This window comes from Anolis sagrei, chromosome 1 (genome assembly GCF_037176765.1).
Source record: "Anolis sagrei isolate rAnoSag1 chromosome 1, rAnoSag1.mat, whole genome shotgun sequence".
Classification (NCBI taxonomy): Eukaryota; Metazoa; Chordata; class Lepidosauria; order Squamata; family Dactyloidae; genus Anolis; species Anolis sagrei.
The window spans coordinates 224,926,577-224,943,548 of NC_090021.1; the positions used below are offsets into that span (position 1 = coordinate 224,926,577).

General features: G+C 38.2%; 1 protein-coding gene across 2 annotated transcripts in view; it reads left to right on the forward strand.

Moving 5' to 3' along the window:
• CNTNAP5 (contactin associated protein family member 5) overlaps positions 1–16,972 on the forward strand; it is a 488,740-nt gene that overhangs the window by 208,286 nt on the left and 263,482 nt on the right. For both annotated transcript variants that reach the window (XM_060774167.2, XM_060774159.2), the window contains exon 5: positions 9,212–9,415. In XM_060774167.2, coding sequence (XP_060630150.2) covers positions 9,212–9,415 — 204 coding nt within the window. The remainder of the gene's footprint in view (positions 1–9,211; positions 9,416–16,972) is intronic.

Consider the following 16,972-nt stretch of genomic DNA (forward strand, 5'->3'; position numbering starts at 1 on the left):
ACTTATTCGTATTTTGTTGTTGTTGTTATTGTTGTGTGATTTCAAGTCATTTCAGACTTAGGTTGGCCCTGAGCGAGGGCTGGGTAAATGACCTTGGAGGGACGTATTTGGCCCCCGGGCCTTAGTTTGAGGACCCCTGAACTAAAGTATATGTCCTCCAAATTTTTCATCTTTTGAGAAATATCATGCATTATATAGCTATGAAATCTTTTATAGTAGACAAATCTTTTATAGTAGACAAAGATGGCAGAGACCTAACAGAAGCTAGAGATCAAGATAAGGCGGTGAGACTATACAGAAGATCTGTATAGGAAGAATAATAATATTAAGGATAACTTTGATTGTGTGGTGATTGAATTCAAACTAGACATCCTGAGGAGTCTGTCACTGCAGGAGATGATGGGATCCCAGCTGAACTGTTTAAAATCTTGAAAGATGGTACTGTCAAGGTGTTGCATGGTATATGCCAGCAAATACAGAAAACACAGGAATGGCCATCAGATTGGAAAAAAATCAACTTATATTCCTATACCAAAAGAGGGAAATGCTAAAGAATGCTCAAACTTTGTACAGTGACATTTATTTCACATGCCAGTAAGGTAATTCTGAAAATCCTGCAAGGTAGATTCCAGCAATACATGGAGTAAGAGTTGCCAGATGTATAAGCTGGGTTTAGAAAAGACAGAGTAACATTGCCAATATCCGCTGGATAATGGAGAAAGGCAGGGAGTTTCAGAGAAACATCTATTTCTGTTATATTTACTCTTTTAAAGCCTTTGACTGTGTGGATCATAATAAGTTGTGGCATGTTCTTGGTGGTATTGGCATACCAAGCCACCTTCTCTGTCTCCTGAGGACCAAGTATATTGACCAAGTAGCAACAGTAAGAACTGACCATGGAACAACAGACAGGTTCAAGATTGGGAAAGTACAGCAGGGCTGTATACTCTCACTTGACCTATTCAACTTGTATGCAGAACACATCATGCGATGTGCAGGGCTTGATGAATCCAAGGCTGGAGTTAAAATTGCTGGAAGAAACATTAACAATCGGAGATATTCAGATGATGCCACTTTAATGGCTGAAAGTGAGGAGGAGCTGAGGAGTCTTCTAATCAAGGTGAAAGAAGAAAGTGGAAAAGCTGGGTTGCAGTTAAACATTAAAAACCCCAAGATTATAGCAAATAGAGGGAGAAAACATGGAGGCAGTGACAGACTTTGTATTTCTAGGTGTGATGTAGACTGCAGCCAGGAAATCAGAAGACATTTACTTTTTGGGAAGAGAGCAATGAGACGGAAACGACTGAATAAATGAACAACAGCAACATTACTTTGTTACCAAAAATAATGAAATAATTAAAAAGTTATTTTCCACAATGTTATTTTCTTCCAACTTCTTTTGAAAATGTAATTAATTATATGGCCCATACTGTGTAGAATTATAAAGTGGACATGCAAGCTACCAATTTTTTAACAAAAGTTTCTTCTGTTACTTGGGCCTTCAATGAATATTCAATAAATGGATATTTAATATTAAAGAAACATGTGTCCATCATTTCCTTTGGATGCAATTTAGTCATGGTCTTTATAAAGACAATTAACCACAAAATTTCCTATTACACAAGGACTAATGTGAGGAGGAGCTCACATTCAAGGTGAAAGAAGAAAGCGCAAAAGCTGGATTGCAGCTAAACATAAAAAAAACAAGATTATGGCAACAAGAATGATTGACAACTGGGAAATAGAGGGAGAAAACATGGAGGCAATGACAGACTTTGTATTTCTAGGTGCAAAGATTACTGCAGACGCAGACTGCAGCCAGGAAATCAGAAGGCTCTTACTTCTTGGGAGGAGAGCAATGTCCAATCTCGATAAAATAGTGAAGAGTGGAGACATCACACTGGCAACGAAGATCCCCATAGTTAAAGCAAGGGTATTTCCCATAGTCACCTACGGATGTGAGAGCTGGACCATAGGGAAGGCTGAGCAAAAGAAGAGAGATGCTTTTGAACTGTGGTGCTGGAGGAAAGTTCTGAGAGTGCCTTGGATCCCAAGAAGATCCAACCAATCCATACTTCAGGAAATAAAGCCCGACTGCTCATTGGAGGGAAGGATAGTAGAGGCAAAGATGAAGTACTTTGGCCACATCATGAGAAGAAATGAAAGCTTAGAGAAGACAATGATGCTGGGGAAAATGGAATGAAAAAGGAAGTGGGCTAAACCAAGGGCCAGATGGATGGATGGTATCCTAGAAGTGACTGGCTTGACTTTGAAGGAGCTGAGGATGGCCACGGCTGACAGGGAGCTCTGGCATGGGCTGATCACAAAAGAGTCGGAAGTTACTGAACAAATAAACAACTTCCAAATTAGCAAACTGAGTAGATTTCATTTTTTGTATTTGATTTCTCCTAGCATAAAATCAGGGTCACCTTTCTGCAGAGCTACACTTTTAGATTCTCAGCTGCAAATCACCCAAGTCTTCTCAATATATATAGCCATTGGTTTTAATAGCTGCTCATTCTGTCTGATAATCTTGCAGCTCATTTGTTCTCATTCTGGCCTTCACAGCACCAGTGGAAAATGTTAAAACTACAGCCAACTCTGACTGGATGCTGTTGAGACCTTCATGAGACAGATAAATAAAAGGGAATGGTAAACAAGGGTACTGGAAGATTGTTAGAAACACACCTGTGGCTCACATCTAAATGACATCAAGTAATGGAAGTATAACCTGTAATTTCCTTAAAATATAGGAAAGATCTTTTCCTCTAGTACCACACTATGTTATCCACTGCTTAAAGGACTTTAGCCAAAAGAAAACAAGACAAAATAAGATAGAGTATTGGTTGTTGTAGGTTTTTGGGCTATATGACAATGTTCTAGAAGCATCCTCTCCTGGCGTTTTGCCTGCATCTATGACAAGCATCCTCAGAGGTTGTGAGGTCACAACTCTGAGGATACTTTCCATAGATCCAGGTGAAACATCAGGAGAGAATGCATCTAGAACATGACCATACAGCCCGAAAAACCAAGTAGCAGGGCTTCTTCCTGCCTGCCGGCCTCCCTCCTCCCCCTCCCTCCCTTCCTTCCTTTCCTGCTGGCTGCTGCTGCTTTTGGGGATGAAGAAAAGCAAATGGGGGTGGGGAAAGCAAGCGGTCAGGCCGAGGAGGACTTTTCAGCAGAGGAGAGAGAGGGGGGATGGAGGAGCTCTCTTGCACGCATGCACCCTCCCACTCCTGCGCGCTTGCTCTGCTTTGTTCTCTCCTTTTTTAGAACTTGTGAGTTCTTTTTGGTGGTTTCTTTTAAATTTTATGATTGTTGGTCATACCTTGGGGTATGAGGCATTTCGAGGCCAAATTTGGTGATATTTGGCCCTGTACTTTTTTTGTTTTTAACGCACTCATGATGCACAGAAGGTTTTTATATATTAAGATTTTCATGCTCAGAAGAACTTTAAGTTTTTTAGAAGTAAATATGCATCCATACAAGAATATTTACAACCATTCATTTGAAGTATACAATTTTGGCATGCAAAAGGAGTTTTTTTAATAAAAAAAATCATCACCATGATCATTGCCATGATTTGTTGTCATGTGACGTGCCATCAATGACTTCTGGGTGACAAAGTGTTAGATCTGGCAACATTAGGTGCTTCCTTGGGGCTTTTCAGTCCCTGAAGATTTCATGTCAACTGAAATCCAGAGGTCAGATAGAAAGTGCTTCCCTTCAACTTTGCTCAGTGATAATGTGGCTTTTCAGAAGTCATTCATACAGAAGGATTGGAACACACAAGACACGTTGTTGCTAAGTAACAATGAACTGATTATACACCTTTGAACATTTTTGCAAAGTCTTCTTCTGCTTCATAATTGAGTTGTTGTTACCTTTCTGAATATTTCATTTGCAATTTTCTCACTACCTTGAATTTGCCACCCAGTGTGTCAAATTGTTAGCATGTATTCTTATTACAATCCTGTCTCAGCTTTAAACAAGATACCTAAATAGAAGTGACATTGCCCATTGGTAACTGTATATGAGGCTAAGCGAAAACAAAAAGAAAAAAAACCCCATATAACTGATATCATAGCAGTTTGAGAGAATTAACGTCCACCTTGACTTAGACAGTTTACTTGGCAGAAACCATCCAACCATTAATCGTATTTCTTATACTGGTTTGGGGGATGGGTGGCTATGGTGAAAAGAGAAAACCAACCGGAAATATACAGCAGAAGATGTAGTACATGCAGTGAACACAAATTTAGCAAAAACTATTATAGCTGCATATTTAAAAGATCAAAAAGACCCCTTCTCCAAAGAGAGTATTTATTTTAAATAGAATGCTCGACTAGACATCTACATATCATGGAGGCAGTAGAACCTTTGTGATCTTGAAAACTGAACAGTGTAAAGCCTGGTACAATTTTGAAAGAGGGGTCTGTAGGCTGCTGTAGGCTATATTTCAGTAGAAGGCAAAGTATACCACTTCTGATTGTTCCATGTCTGAGAAAACTCTGTGAAATTCATTGAATATCCAAAAGAGGACAACTATTAAAGGCATATGCTTTATGAACAGACTGTCATTTCAAAATGGTGAGAGTCAAAACTGACATACAGGTTTATGGAAGCTGCTTAAGGCAGCATCTTGAAGGGGAGACAAAGGAAGGTATGAATTGCTCTAAATGTATATGGTGTTTCAAAATGAAGGACCCAATATCAAAGCAGTATATTTCATGATGGCAACGTGTTACAATTACACAAAAAGGTACAGATGTTTAATGAGTTATCAAGTTTTACTAACAATTTTATGTATGGCCTTTGCCTACCATTAAGAAAAAGTTGGCCTAATTATGAATGGCAGAATATTAAATTTCTTATGTTTTGAGGTTGCCATCTTGAGAATGACTGAGGCTAGGGGTTGTTTGTGTGCTGGGAAAGATATCTATGTTCCACCCTTTCAAGTTGTAAGAGTTGCATTCATGGTGGTTCATGGTTGCAGGAGGTATAGCAATTTCAAATCAGGTCCATCTTTTTTCAACAACTTGTATATTATAGGGCAGCACTACTCAAACCTGACTTGTGGGCAGCATTGGACAACAGTGAATCTTCAGCTACACACACATTTGTAAAAAGTAGTAAATCTAGAAAGTTTGGTCCTGAGGTCCTGTAATACAACAAAAATTCTGGATTATTTCGATTGCAATTTTGACTCAGATTTCCAATAGTATTAAGGCTTTATATCCTGTTTAGAACCTATAGATGTTAACTGCCTGTCACAGAATGATCTTTTAAATGTGTTTGTATATTATACTAATAATTCATCTTGTTGTTGCTTTAATTGCCTTAAAGTCAATTCCATTTTATGGAGATTCCATCACAGCAACATATTTCACCATGTAATAATTGCACTTTTTAATTTCTTTTTTGGGGGCGCAACTCTTACGTGGTGAAAAAAATCATGCGTCCTTTCAGCTACAGTGCTTTACTTGCCTGCCCCCTTTCAGCTAAGATGTTTCACTTGTCTTAGTCCAAAAGCACTGGGATGAAGAGAGCAGGTATTGTCACTCTCTTCAACCCAGTTCTTTTGGGCTCAGCTGAGTGAGCCACAATAGCTCAAAGGAGGCAAGTGGGAGGGGCAAAACAGTTGTTTGTATAGTGCAGCAAGACACATGAAAAAGGAAGCCTAACTAGACTGTTCACAGCAGAGAGGCTATCTTCATCTGCTGGCAACACTGTATGCAGGTTGTCTGCCACAAATATGTGGGGATAATGAATCAAAGCTGTGAATATTACATGGTGAAAGCAAAGAAACTGATTTGGGGGGCCAAAAAAGGGGATGTGACTACTACACAGTGAAATACAGTATTTTTGACAAGATTTATCCAGTGGAGGTATGCCATTGTCTTTATTTGAGGTTGAGAGAATGTGATTTGCCCATGGACACTTAGGGAGTCTCTGGCTAAGCAGGAATTTGAATCTCAGTGTCCTAAAACATAGTACAGCATTCAAACCACTCCACGACACTAACAAAGTTTACCTTCATGACAATATTTTAAATCTTTGTACAATAAACTCTTTTAGTTATATGTTGTTATAACAATTGTCCTGTGTCCCATATTGGAAGAAAAGTAGGATATAAATCAAACAAATAAATCAATTGAGAAAAGTTGTGCTCTACATTATGGAAAGGTTGAAAAATTACATTATTCTGTGCACATGCCTTCCAACATTCAACAGATGAAAAATGAGACATGTGAGATCAAGCTAAATCAGAAATGTAGTTAATGGAAAAATTTGTTAATGAGTGAGTTGTTAATGAGAGAGAATACACAAGCTAGGAGAAATTTCAGCACTTTCCTTTGACCTGAACATACTGTGAAGGTTAAAATTCTGTCACCTCCCCTCACCCTCCCCAATGAGTTCATTGAGGGTAGACTACTTCCGTGCTCTAAAATCAATTTACAGCAATTGAAGTAAGCAGAGAATGAAGAGGAAGCACGCTGAAAGAGAGAAATAGAGGCATTTGAAAAGCATCTGAAAAAAGTGACAAGGGATTAATTGGGACTGTCCCTGTCAAATTGGGAAAGTATGTATGTGACACCAAGTACCAGGAAGTTTTGTGTTATAGTGCAGTGATAAAACCTATTTCACAAGTTATTAAAAGTAAATGAAAGAAGGGTTCCATATATTTCTTTAAGACCTCTATACAGAAATTGCAAGATTCATCCAATATCTGCAGTACTTAATTATTAGGCCTGGGTAACAACGCAAAAATTTGTTTCTAAAATCGATTTGTAATTGGGGTGTTTTTTTGTTTCGATATTTAAAATATTTACAAAATTTTCCCAAAAAAAAAGTTCGGTATTTACGAAATTTCGTAAATATTTACGAATCGATTCGTTAAGATAGCGGACCCCCGCGCATGCGCAAATCACTTCCGAAGCTTCGTTATTGGTGTGGGGTCGATTCGCTAAGGTTATAACGAATCGATTCGTTAAGATAGTGGATAGGATTTGCGCATGCGCAAAACGACTTCCGAAAACTTCGTTTTTAAATACGAATCGGTTCGCTATTAAAATAATAACGAATCGATTCGTTAAAGTGCGATTTTAACGATTGCGCAATGCTAAATGCTCTATAAACAAAATCATTTCATAAAATAAAATGGTACGGAGACAGGAGACTCTTTTCTTTTTTTGGAATATTTTTTGTATTTTTTTAAGAATAAAACACACATATTTTCAAAAAATATTCAGAAATGGAAAATTAACCAAAAACTGGCCCTGATGTAGAGCTAACACAGGCAAAAGACAGGGCAATTGAGAGCACAAACCAACAGAAGAGTCTTTTCTTTTTTAAGAATATTTTTTGTATTTTTTTAAGAATAAAACACAGGTATTTTTAAAAAAATATTCAAAAATGGAAAATTAACCAAAAACTGGCCCTGATGTAGAGCTAACACAGGCAAAAGACAGGGCAATCGAGAGCACAAACCAACAGAAGAGTCTTTTCTTTTTTTAGAATATTTTTTGTATTTTTTTAAGAATAAAACACAGGTATTTTTTAGAAAATATTCAGAAATGGAAAATTAACCAAAAACTGGCCCTGATGTAGAGCTAACACAGCCAAAAGACAGGGCAATCGAGAGCACAAACCAACAGAAGAGTCTTTTCTTTTTTTAGAATATTTTTTGTATTTTTTAAAGAATAAAACACAGGTATTTTTAAAAAATATTCAGAAATGGAAAATTAACCAAAAACTGGCCCTGATGTAGAGCTAACACAGCCAAAAGACAGGGCAATCGAGAGCACAAACCAACAGAAGAGTCTTTTCTTTTTTTAGAATATTTTTTGTATTTTTTTAAGAATAAAACACAGGTATTTTTTAAAAATATTCAGAAATGGAAAATTAACCAAAAACTGGCCCTGATGTAGAGCTAACACAGGCAAAAGACAGGGCAATCGAGAGCACAAACCAACAGAAGAGTCTTTTCTTTTTTTAGAATATTTTTTGTATTTTTTTAAGAATAAAACACAGGTATTTTTAGAAAATATTCAGAAATGGAAAATTAACCAAAAACTGGCCCTGATGTAGAGCTAACACAGGCAAAAGACAGGGCAATCGAGAGCACAAACCAACAGAAGAGTCTTTTCTTTCTTTAGAATATTTTTTGTATTTTTTTAAGAATAAAACACAGGTATTTTTTAAAAATATTCAGAAATGGAAAATTAACCAAAAACTGGCCCTGATGTAGAGCTAACACAGCCAAAAGACAGGGCAATCGAGAGCACACACAGAAGAGTCTTTTCCAACGAAGCCAACCCAATGCAAGTCTTTTTCCTACCCAAGCCAAGCCAACCCAAAGCAAGCAGCCCTCCCGGACCTCTCTCCTCCCTCGCCTCCGCGCAACAAATGAGCTCCGCGGCCACACGGAGCCGCTTTTAAAGGCCTTGCCGGCCAATCAGACACTGCCACGGTGCACTGCTTGCTTGCTGCTTGGCTCCAGCCTCCCAGGGCACCAGCATCCTCCATCCCATTTCCGAAACGGGCGGAAACTCGTTAAAAGTATGCGGGATGCCGTTTCGTTATTTTTAAACCCTTCCGGGTTTGAAAATGTGTTTTGTAATCGTTTCGTAATTAATAAAAATAACGAATAATTAACGAATTACAAAATTAACGAACGAAACCGCCCAGGCCTATTAATTATGTTGTTATGAACTTTCAAGCTAATTTTGACTTCTGGTGACCCTAAGATTAACCTATCATGAGGCTTCCTAGGCAAGACTTATTCAGAGGGGTTTGTCACTGCCTTCCTATGAGGCTGAGAGAATGAAGATCAACAAAGGTCAAGGTCACCTGGTGGGTTTTCACATGTGAGAGCAGTAGGAGCCCCTTTTTCCAGAGGTGCATATGGTCCTAAATCCAAATATCAGTTCCAGTTAGAGTAGACTATAGATTCCTTCAGTCAGTGCCAATCACAATAAAACTATTATATTTAAAAATATTCTTCAAAGCTGGTTTTTAAAATTGTGATTACATTTTTCTTTTTTTAAATCATCAAAGGTTGCTGGGAGGAGAAAAAGATTTTTTTTCAGAAAGGTGTCATATTGTGCATGTGCATTTATGCACGTTTGTGTGTATAAGACTATGAACAAACAAATGTACATCTAAGTTCCTTCTCATTTTCTATATGGTTCTTTCCCCCTCCTTGCAGAATCTGATATTGCTGACTTTGACGGAAGGAGCTCCCTCCTCTACAGGTTCAACCAGAAGTTGATGAGTACTTTCAAAGATGTTGTTTCCCTGAAGTTCAAGAGTATGCAGGGAGATGGGGTCCTGTTTCATGGAGAAGGACAGCGTGGAGATTATATTACCCTGGAGCTGCAAAATGGGAAGCTTTCTTTACACATCAACCTGGGTATGTCCATTCATTTCAACATATCATGAATCATTGTGGAGGCAGGGTGGGGGTGGCTATCGTTTAGTCTAATGTTACCAAGTATACAATGTTTTTAAAGACTGAGAAATAAAGCTGAGAAATAAAGCAACAAGGTGCCTATATTTGATTTTCTTCATTTATTTTTATGTTCTAGAGGCTTTTAAATGTGGAAGATATCAATTTCTATTCATACTTGTGTTGAAGAACATGCTAAATGAATTTCACTCCCTAAGTCTAATGGCTTTGTACCTCTAGACTGACAAATGCTTGCATGTATTCTATTTATTTGCTTTGGCTATAGCACAATTGTTTTTGTATACATATTATTTTGTATGCTGTATATGGCCAACTGACATCTAAGTCCCCTTCAGATGCATAATGTGCACATTCTTCTTCTTACAGTTGGTGAAAAATATGATTTTCATGCAGAAGTATTCATCCAAGGTTCATTCACATAGTCCAAAGTGTTTCGAGAAATTATTCTGTCCAGGAGTGTTATGTGAAAATACTATTTATTTATTTATTTATTTACCTTACTTATATACCGCTGTTCTCAGCCCAAAGGCGACTCACAGCGGTTCACAGCAATAAGAGACAGCAGAATTCAATGTTACAGTATAAAAACAGTTAACAACTTAACACATTACCCAATTAATAAACAATAAACAATAAACAATTTCTACAATACTACAGTGTTCTGTGAGAAATTGAGAGCTTTGCTCACCAATTTTGCTCACCAAAACACTCATATTTATACCCCAAATAGTTCATTTGTGTGTCTGGGAACTTTTTCACAGTTGCAGGGAATATCAATTAGTGTTTCAGTACACTGATGATACTGTGTAGTGTTTTTCTGTGACTTATGAGTTAGGTGTGATTGTGCATATTGAGGGCTCAAAAGCATTGTTAGGCTGGATGAGTAGGGCAAGGCTGAAACTGAATCCAACAAGACAGAGGCTCGGTAACTGAATATTTACGAGTCTGAGCATTACTAAAGGTTCTTGTTCAGTGCTTGCATTTGATTTTACACTTGGGGCCCTTCTTGGGCCATTCATGCCTTAGAAGAGCCAAGTAGTTTTGAGTGTCCTTTCACAACATCAGTAGGTACCATTTGGGATAGGCTTAAGGCACACTGATCTTTGGCTTGTTACTTCCTGACTATATTTCTGCAATGAAAATTATGAAATCATATCCCTAATACGTGTAATTAAGATTGCAATCTTACAAGTATTTAATGGCATGCAGGATTGCTCATGTACAGTATAGTCCTATGTGCATAAGTTCAAAAATAAGCCTCATTGATTGTGAAGGGGGTTGTACTTCCAATTTGTTAGATATAGAAAAATTGTAGCTTCAGATATGTTATATTTTTTTCCAGCAAGACTGCCTTAATGGCATTAATTTATAAAGGGATACTGATTACATCGGATTCATTTTGACTGTGTGTTCTCCATAGATAAATAGTTGATTTCTTGCCTGCTCATTGCTTCTGAAAGCAGTGCTTTTTTCCTTGGATGTAGGTTCATTTTCCTAGAAAGATGTGTAATTTTCCATCTCTTCTATTGCTTTTTATGCATAGTCTGTTTCAGTAGGGGTTGATTACAGTAAACCAATAAAAATTAGCTTGTTAGCCTGTCAGCTTGTCAAAAAAATAATAATGGTGATTTTATTTAAGCTTTGTTGATTTCAATTCCTTTGGAAATACAATGTAAACACCTTTCATTTTCAAAAGAGCAGCAGCACAGTGTCACTAGTGTTTCATGTAGGTATTGATCTTGGGCCAAGAGACAATGTGTGCTTTGGGAAGGCTGTGCTTTATATTCAATCCAAAAGGGTATTATTTATTGAATTTAGGCCAAGACATGAATCACATATTGAATAAGTTAGTAAATTTTAGGTTTCGTCTCCAAAAAACAACATGGAATGAAATTTCCCTCCTCTGTTTGTACAAGTTGAATTCAATAAACTTAAGTGTTACCTACCACATAGTTACTGCCTAACACATAAATATTAATGAACAAAAGTGGCAGCCCCCAGTTTGGCATTAAATGGGGAAATGCAAAGGAGTCAGATATTTAAAAGGTAACCATTTGAAGTATGATTTACCCTCGTTTTGGTTTCTCTCACATTAAAATTCTTGAAACTTTAGGTCTTTTCCATCCCAAGTAGGAAGAAGTTAACAGATGTGGGCAAATTCTTATCTGAAAAACAATTCTCACCCTTTCCTAGTATCAATTCTGGAAATGTGACCCAAGAACATGTATCGTTGAGATGTCACATAAAAGCCCCACTGATGGAACTATGCCACAACTTCTTTTGCTGTAAACTCAGATTTTGAATGCAGCTTATCCTTGATGTTGTGATAAATGGGAGATGTCTAAGAACCTCATCACATTGATTGACTATGATGAGGTCCCCCAGATCAAATCAATAACTCACATGGTAAATTACCAGGGCAGAGGGGCAATCCTGGTGCCCTGCTTCGCCGGCAGCAATGCATCCCCATTACACATGGGGAAGCATCACTATGTGACTTCCGACTGCTACACTAGCCTCATGATACCTAATGGAACACAGGAGGCCTCCTGTGCTCTGGGCCATGTGTCCTAGGGTGCTGGCACCCCAGTTGAACCACAGAGGCCCACTGAAAATGAGCCTGTAGCATCTGATGGGTGACATGGGGCCCAACTGTAGAGAAAGCATCCTGCAACACTGAAAATTAATAATGTAATGAGGTCACATGAGGCCTTTCACTATGTTCCAACCACTAGATATGTCTTGGTGAAGACATTCTGTGGTATCTTCCAGGGGTTCTTCAGGATCATAATAACAGAGTGTGTGTATCTTTAAGGATATAGTGGCATAGCCAGATGCTTCTCAGATGCCTCCTGCCCTTCACTGGACATGGAGAGGTAGATAGGACACAAAAATGAGTGTATGTGTGTGTGTGTGGGGGGGGGGGGGGGCATAATTTAATCAGGAAAACCTTATGCAACCTTGACAGTGTCTAACATACGAGTTATGCAAATTAACTTGTACTTGTGTCTATGAAGCTTATTAACAGGAGACCAGTTGTAATTTTGTGGCATAAAGCATTTCATTTCCTCTGTTAGGACTGCATAGCTCTGATTGTTGGTTCGGTGTCTTTGCTTATTTAGAGATAGTAATTAAATATTCTCAAAAGCAGAGCTAAGGCACTCATAATTATTCTCATGAATTAACCAACAAAGGAATCTGTTAAAACAGATAATCAGCCAGTACCACTAATTGTGAGCTATATATTGCTTTTATTCCTTTACCCCCAAACCATGTTAATGCAGAATAATTCACTTGTTGGCTCTGCCACAAAAATTTTCTCACTCCCCCTCCTTCCAACCCCTTTCTCTCCCTGGTTAGAAAATGATTATTTTCTCTGATGATCATTTTAGAGCGATGGTGTCTCCCAGCCCATCTGTCCACTTCAAGGATTCATTTCACAGCTGTTTCAGCTCTTCTCTGTGCTGGGTCATCTCTGTCCACGCAGAAAACTGGTCTTTGATTCCCTGTAATTGAACCCCCGCCTTGGGTGAGACGTGTAAGTTGAATGTGCTGCATCCAGCTATTGGTACGCAGTGAAGCAAATAAAAAAGAAAGAAAGCCTTGAGTACAGTATATAGAAAGAGAGTTCAAGCGAAGCAAAAAGACAGCATGAGATCCCCAAGGAGAAAAAAGAAGTGGAAAAGAAAAGGCAAGAAGAAAAATCCTTCCTACTTTTCTATTCACTGTCTCTTTGCAGTGTGATCTCTCTGCAACTTTTCATTAGCATCAGATAAGAGGGAGAAGATCTCTCATGACTAAAACGTAAAAATGTAACTTTACCCGATGATTCCTGACCTGTGATCTCCTACTTTGAAAATAAATAAAGAATTGTTTTGTCTACTATTATTTCCTGGTAATAGATAATATAATCTCATTTGTTAAGATGCCTTTCTTTAATCAGCATTCAATTTCTTTAATCAGCATTTCCTTAATTGGAGATTAGTACTCAATTTTTAGAGTTATTAAAGAAGTGGTTACAAAATATCAGACTTTCCTCGGTAATCTGTCCATGTGTCAATTTTCTATGGCTATTAGCAACACATACACGTGATAAATTCAATTTTTGCCTGTGCTTGAATTTTTATTTGATTGGTTGATTTGGGTATTGTGGAGGATGTTATCCTACCCCTCACCGCCAGCAATGGCCAAAGTCTTTGCCTGTTTAAATACTATAGAGTCCCTCTGTGGTCATTAAATGCCTGCTGGAGAGTGGGAGAGGATAAGAGAGGAACCTGCTGAGTTCTTCTCCATGGCTCCAAATGGTGAAAGTGTCATCCACATATCTGAACCATATTGTGGGCTTTTTTTGTTGCTGTCTCCAGGGCTTGTTTTTCAAGATGCAGGCGAAACGTCAGGAGAGAATGCCTCTAGACAATGGCCATACAGCCCGAAAAAACCTACAACTACCCAGTGATTCTGGCCATGAAAGCCATCGACAATACATTTCCAATAAGTTTTGGGTAAAATGGAGGGAGTCGCAAGGAGGGAAGGGTGACATTGGCATCCCACCTTCCCAGGTTGCCTGAGCCTGTGAAAGCAGGATGGATGCGGGGGCAGCCTGCTGGGATCACCCATGACACTGCCAGGAAAAAGACCCCATACACCCCATACCTACAAACATTGGAATTTTACTAAAAGGTCTGGATCTTTCTAGGTTTTTTTTTTTTTTGTTAACCCAGAATAAACATAAATTTAAACTGCATTAGCCTGGAGCATTGATTGGATGCCTCAGGCTAATGTGCCCCCTACACCACATTATAGGGCAGTGTAGATGGGACCTAAATCAGTCCCAGCACTTATCATGCATGCCTTCTACTACAATGGCAAAGGAACCTCTTAGTCCCCAATGCCCCAGTGTATTTATGGTTTAATAGATGGTGAACATGTATATGTCAGCTATTTGGGAGAATTGAAGATCATTTCAAGAGTGGGACAAATAATTTTCCACAATACTCAGGATTAAAGTTCATAGTTTTGAATAGTTCTTTCTGTGGACTAAAAGCCAGAATCCTGTATCATGGTTTATGCTGTCAGATTTTATGTATAGTTTGCTATGTAGCAGAGGATCTGAGGGTTTGTCTACATTGCCCCAACGTAGCACCGAAGTTACTCTTGAATATCCAGGGACTTCCTATCCTTAATACAGGGTAAGCTAGATTGAACGGTGCTTTGGACAGTGTGTGGACAGTGTGACCAGGTCTGAACGAGAACAGTCCTCTGTCTGCATAGATTGCCACTCCCATGGGTTTTTTTTCTGCACTCATCAGCACAGAGAAAAGGAGATTAATTGGGCCCATGTCACCTTCATAAATGCCAGATAGCCGCAGCGCTCAGGGAGAGCTCCTAGTGTCATGATCACCTGGTGATGACATCATCAGAGATCCCTGCAGAACCAGAAAATATGTGGTATATGTCCATCTTGATTCTGCCCACCTTAATTTAGTTTAAGTTGAAACAAGGTGACATTTACTATGTTTAGTTTGTATGTGCTAATGTAATTACATTTTATTTTCATCTTTAAAAAAAGAGCTGAAAGCATTAAAGGAGAACTTGTTAAAAATTCTTTCCTCTCATCTTTCTTTTTCTGTTTGTTTAAAATGCAAGTGACAATTTCCTGGAGCTTTCCTTTTGTTGTTACATAAACCCATTAAGTGCCATTTGTCCTCAGCTAATCTCTTCCTTTCTTACCTTTCTCTTTCAAATCAAAAATGATTTCTATTATTTCTCACCTAAAGAAGATGAGTGCATTTCAAATGCAAAATAACCATTGCTAAATGAATGTTTAAATATTGAGTTATTTGACTGCGGCAATGACTTGGTTTTTCAGATATTCAGACTAGAATAACCTATTCATTTTAAACAGAATGAACTGCTGTGTAGAGTACAAGTCAACTAGGCTTGGAAAAATATTCGTGTGTGTGTGTGTGTAGCTACTCTGGTTAATCATCCATTTTCAAAACCTTTAGCCTGGAAAATCTTGCAGAGACTTAGTGCCTGGAAGTGTTTTTCCCCAAACCAGTAAACTCAGCACAATGCTCATATAATGGCATTTTTCACTTGATATATAGTATCTTTCTTTTAATAGAATTTTGAGCATCACTTTGCTTGGTTGGGAAACTACTCCAATGGTCCTGTGGCTACTGTCTATTTTGATGTCCCCTTTCTTGGAAACTGGAATGTATAATGAGTGTTTCTAGTTTTTGAATGATTGCTTTGATTTCCATATTTTTTGTCAGATTCTAGTTAATTACTCACATATACTGCCTATCCAATGGGACTTTATTAGTGTGTGCCTTTAAGTCATTTCAGACTTATGGAAACCCTAAAGCAAACCTATTTGTTTGGGGAGGGGGGCACTTTGCCTTCCTCTGGGAGTGGGTTTCCCTGGCTGAGCTGGAATTTGAATCTGATCCCCAAAGTTATTGTCCTATGCTCAAACCACTACACTATGCTGCCTCTCTCACTGTAACTTGCTCTAGGATAAATATGCAAAGGCAGGGGTAGGGAATTTTTCTCTATGGGGAAATCATCCAAGAAGCCCAAAGGCCCAAGAGAACTGGGCTGTAGCTCTAAGCAGCCACTCCAGGTATAGAAAGCCCAAGACAGAAAAAAAAATGCCACATTGCATTATTTCATTTTTCTTTCTGTGCTGTAATATCATTTCTCTTTCTTTCTCTCCACCTTCTTCTCACTCTTATACACATTGTAAAGGAAAGATTGCTCAAAAGATTGCTCAGGAGAGCAAGAGAAAATTTCAGAAGGCCTTCCATTTCATGATGACTTTGTTTCCTGAAAATTAGGGAGTTCAGGAAATGGATGATATTGGAGGCTTTCTTAAATTAAGCTTCATACTGGGATTTCAGGTTTCATATACCAGCTGTGTAGAATTTTAATATTATTCAATCTCACAATATAATATGCTGCTCAGAAATCAATAACCACCTCCTGCTCTAAATCTTGGGCTCAGACTTGATTTAGGCTTTAATGATTCTTTCTATTGTTAACCCATCTCTCAGTTTGTTATTAGACAATTATTCCTCTTTGAATTCCTCAGTTGAATACTTTCTTGATTTTGCCTTCTGGTGATGAGTGCTGCTTTCATGAATTTCCTAGGGCATGTACAATAAAACACCTTTATGGCTCACTATTTAGAGATCTATTTTTCCTTTATTTCATCCTTACAATAACAAATATTTTCAAATAATTTCTTAACACGAGTGAAGAATGCAAGGGGTTGTACATTTTTGTTTGTGCTTTGGTGCACAAAGTGCAACAATCTTGTCATAAGTGACCATTTTCTTGATGGGATTCATTAAAGTGTAATGGACAAGTAGGTCCATTCCTATTGCAAACAGCACTGCCACTATTGATCTTGCTGGGTGTTCATCACAGTTTTCTTCCTAAACTGTAAATAACGGGATTCCCAAATGATGCAGCCACAACAGTTGTGCTATGGAC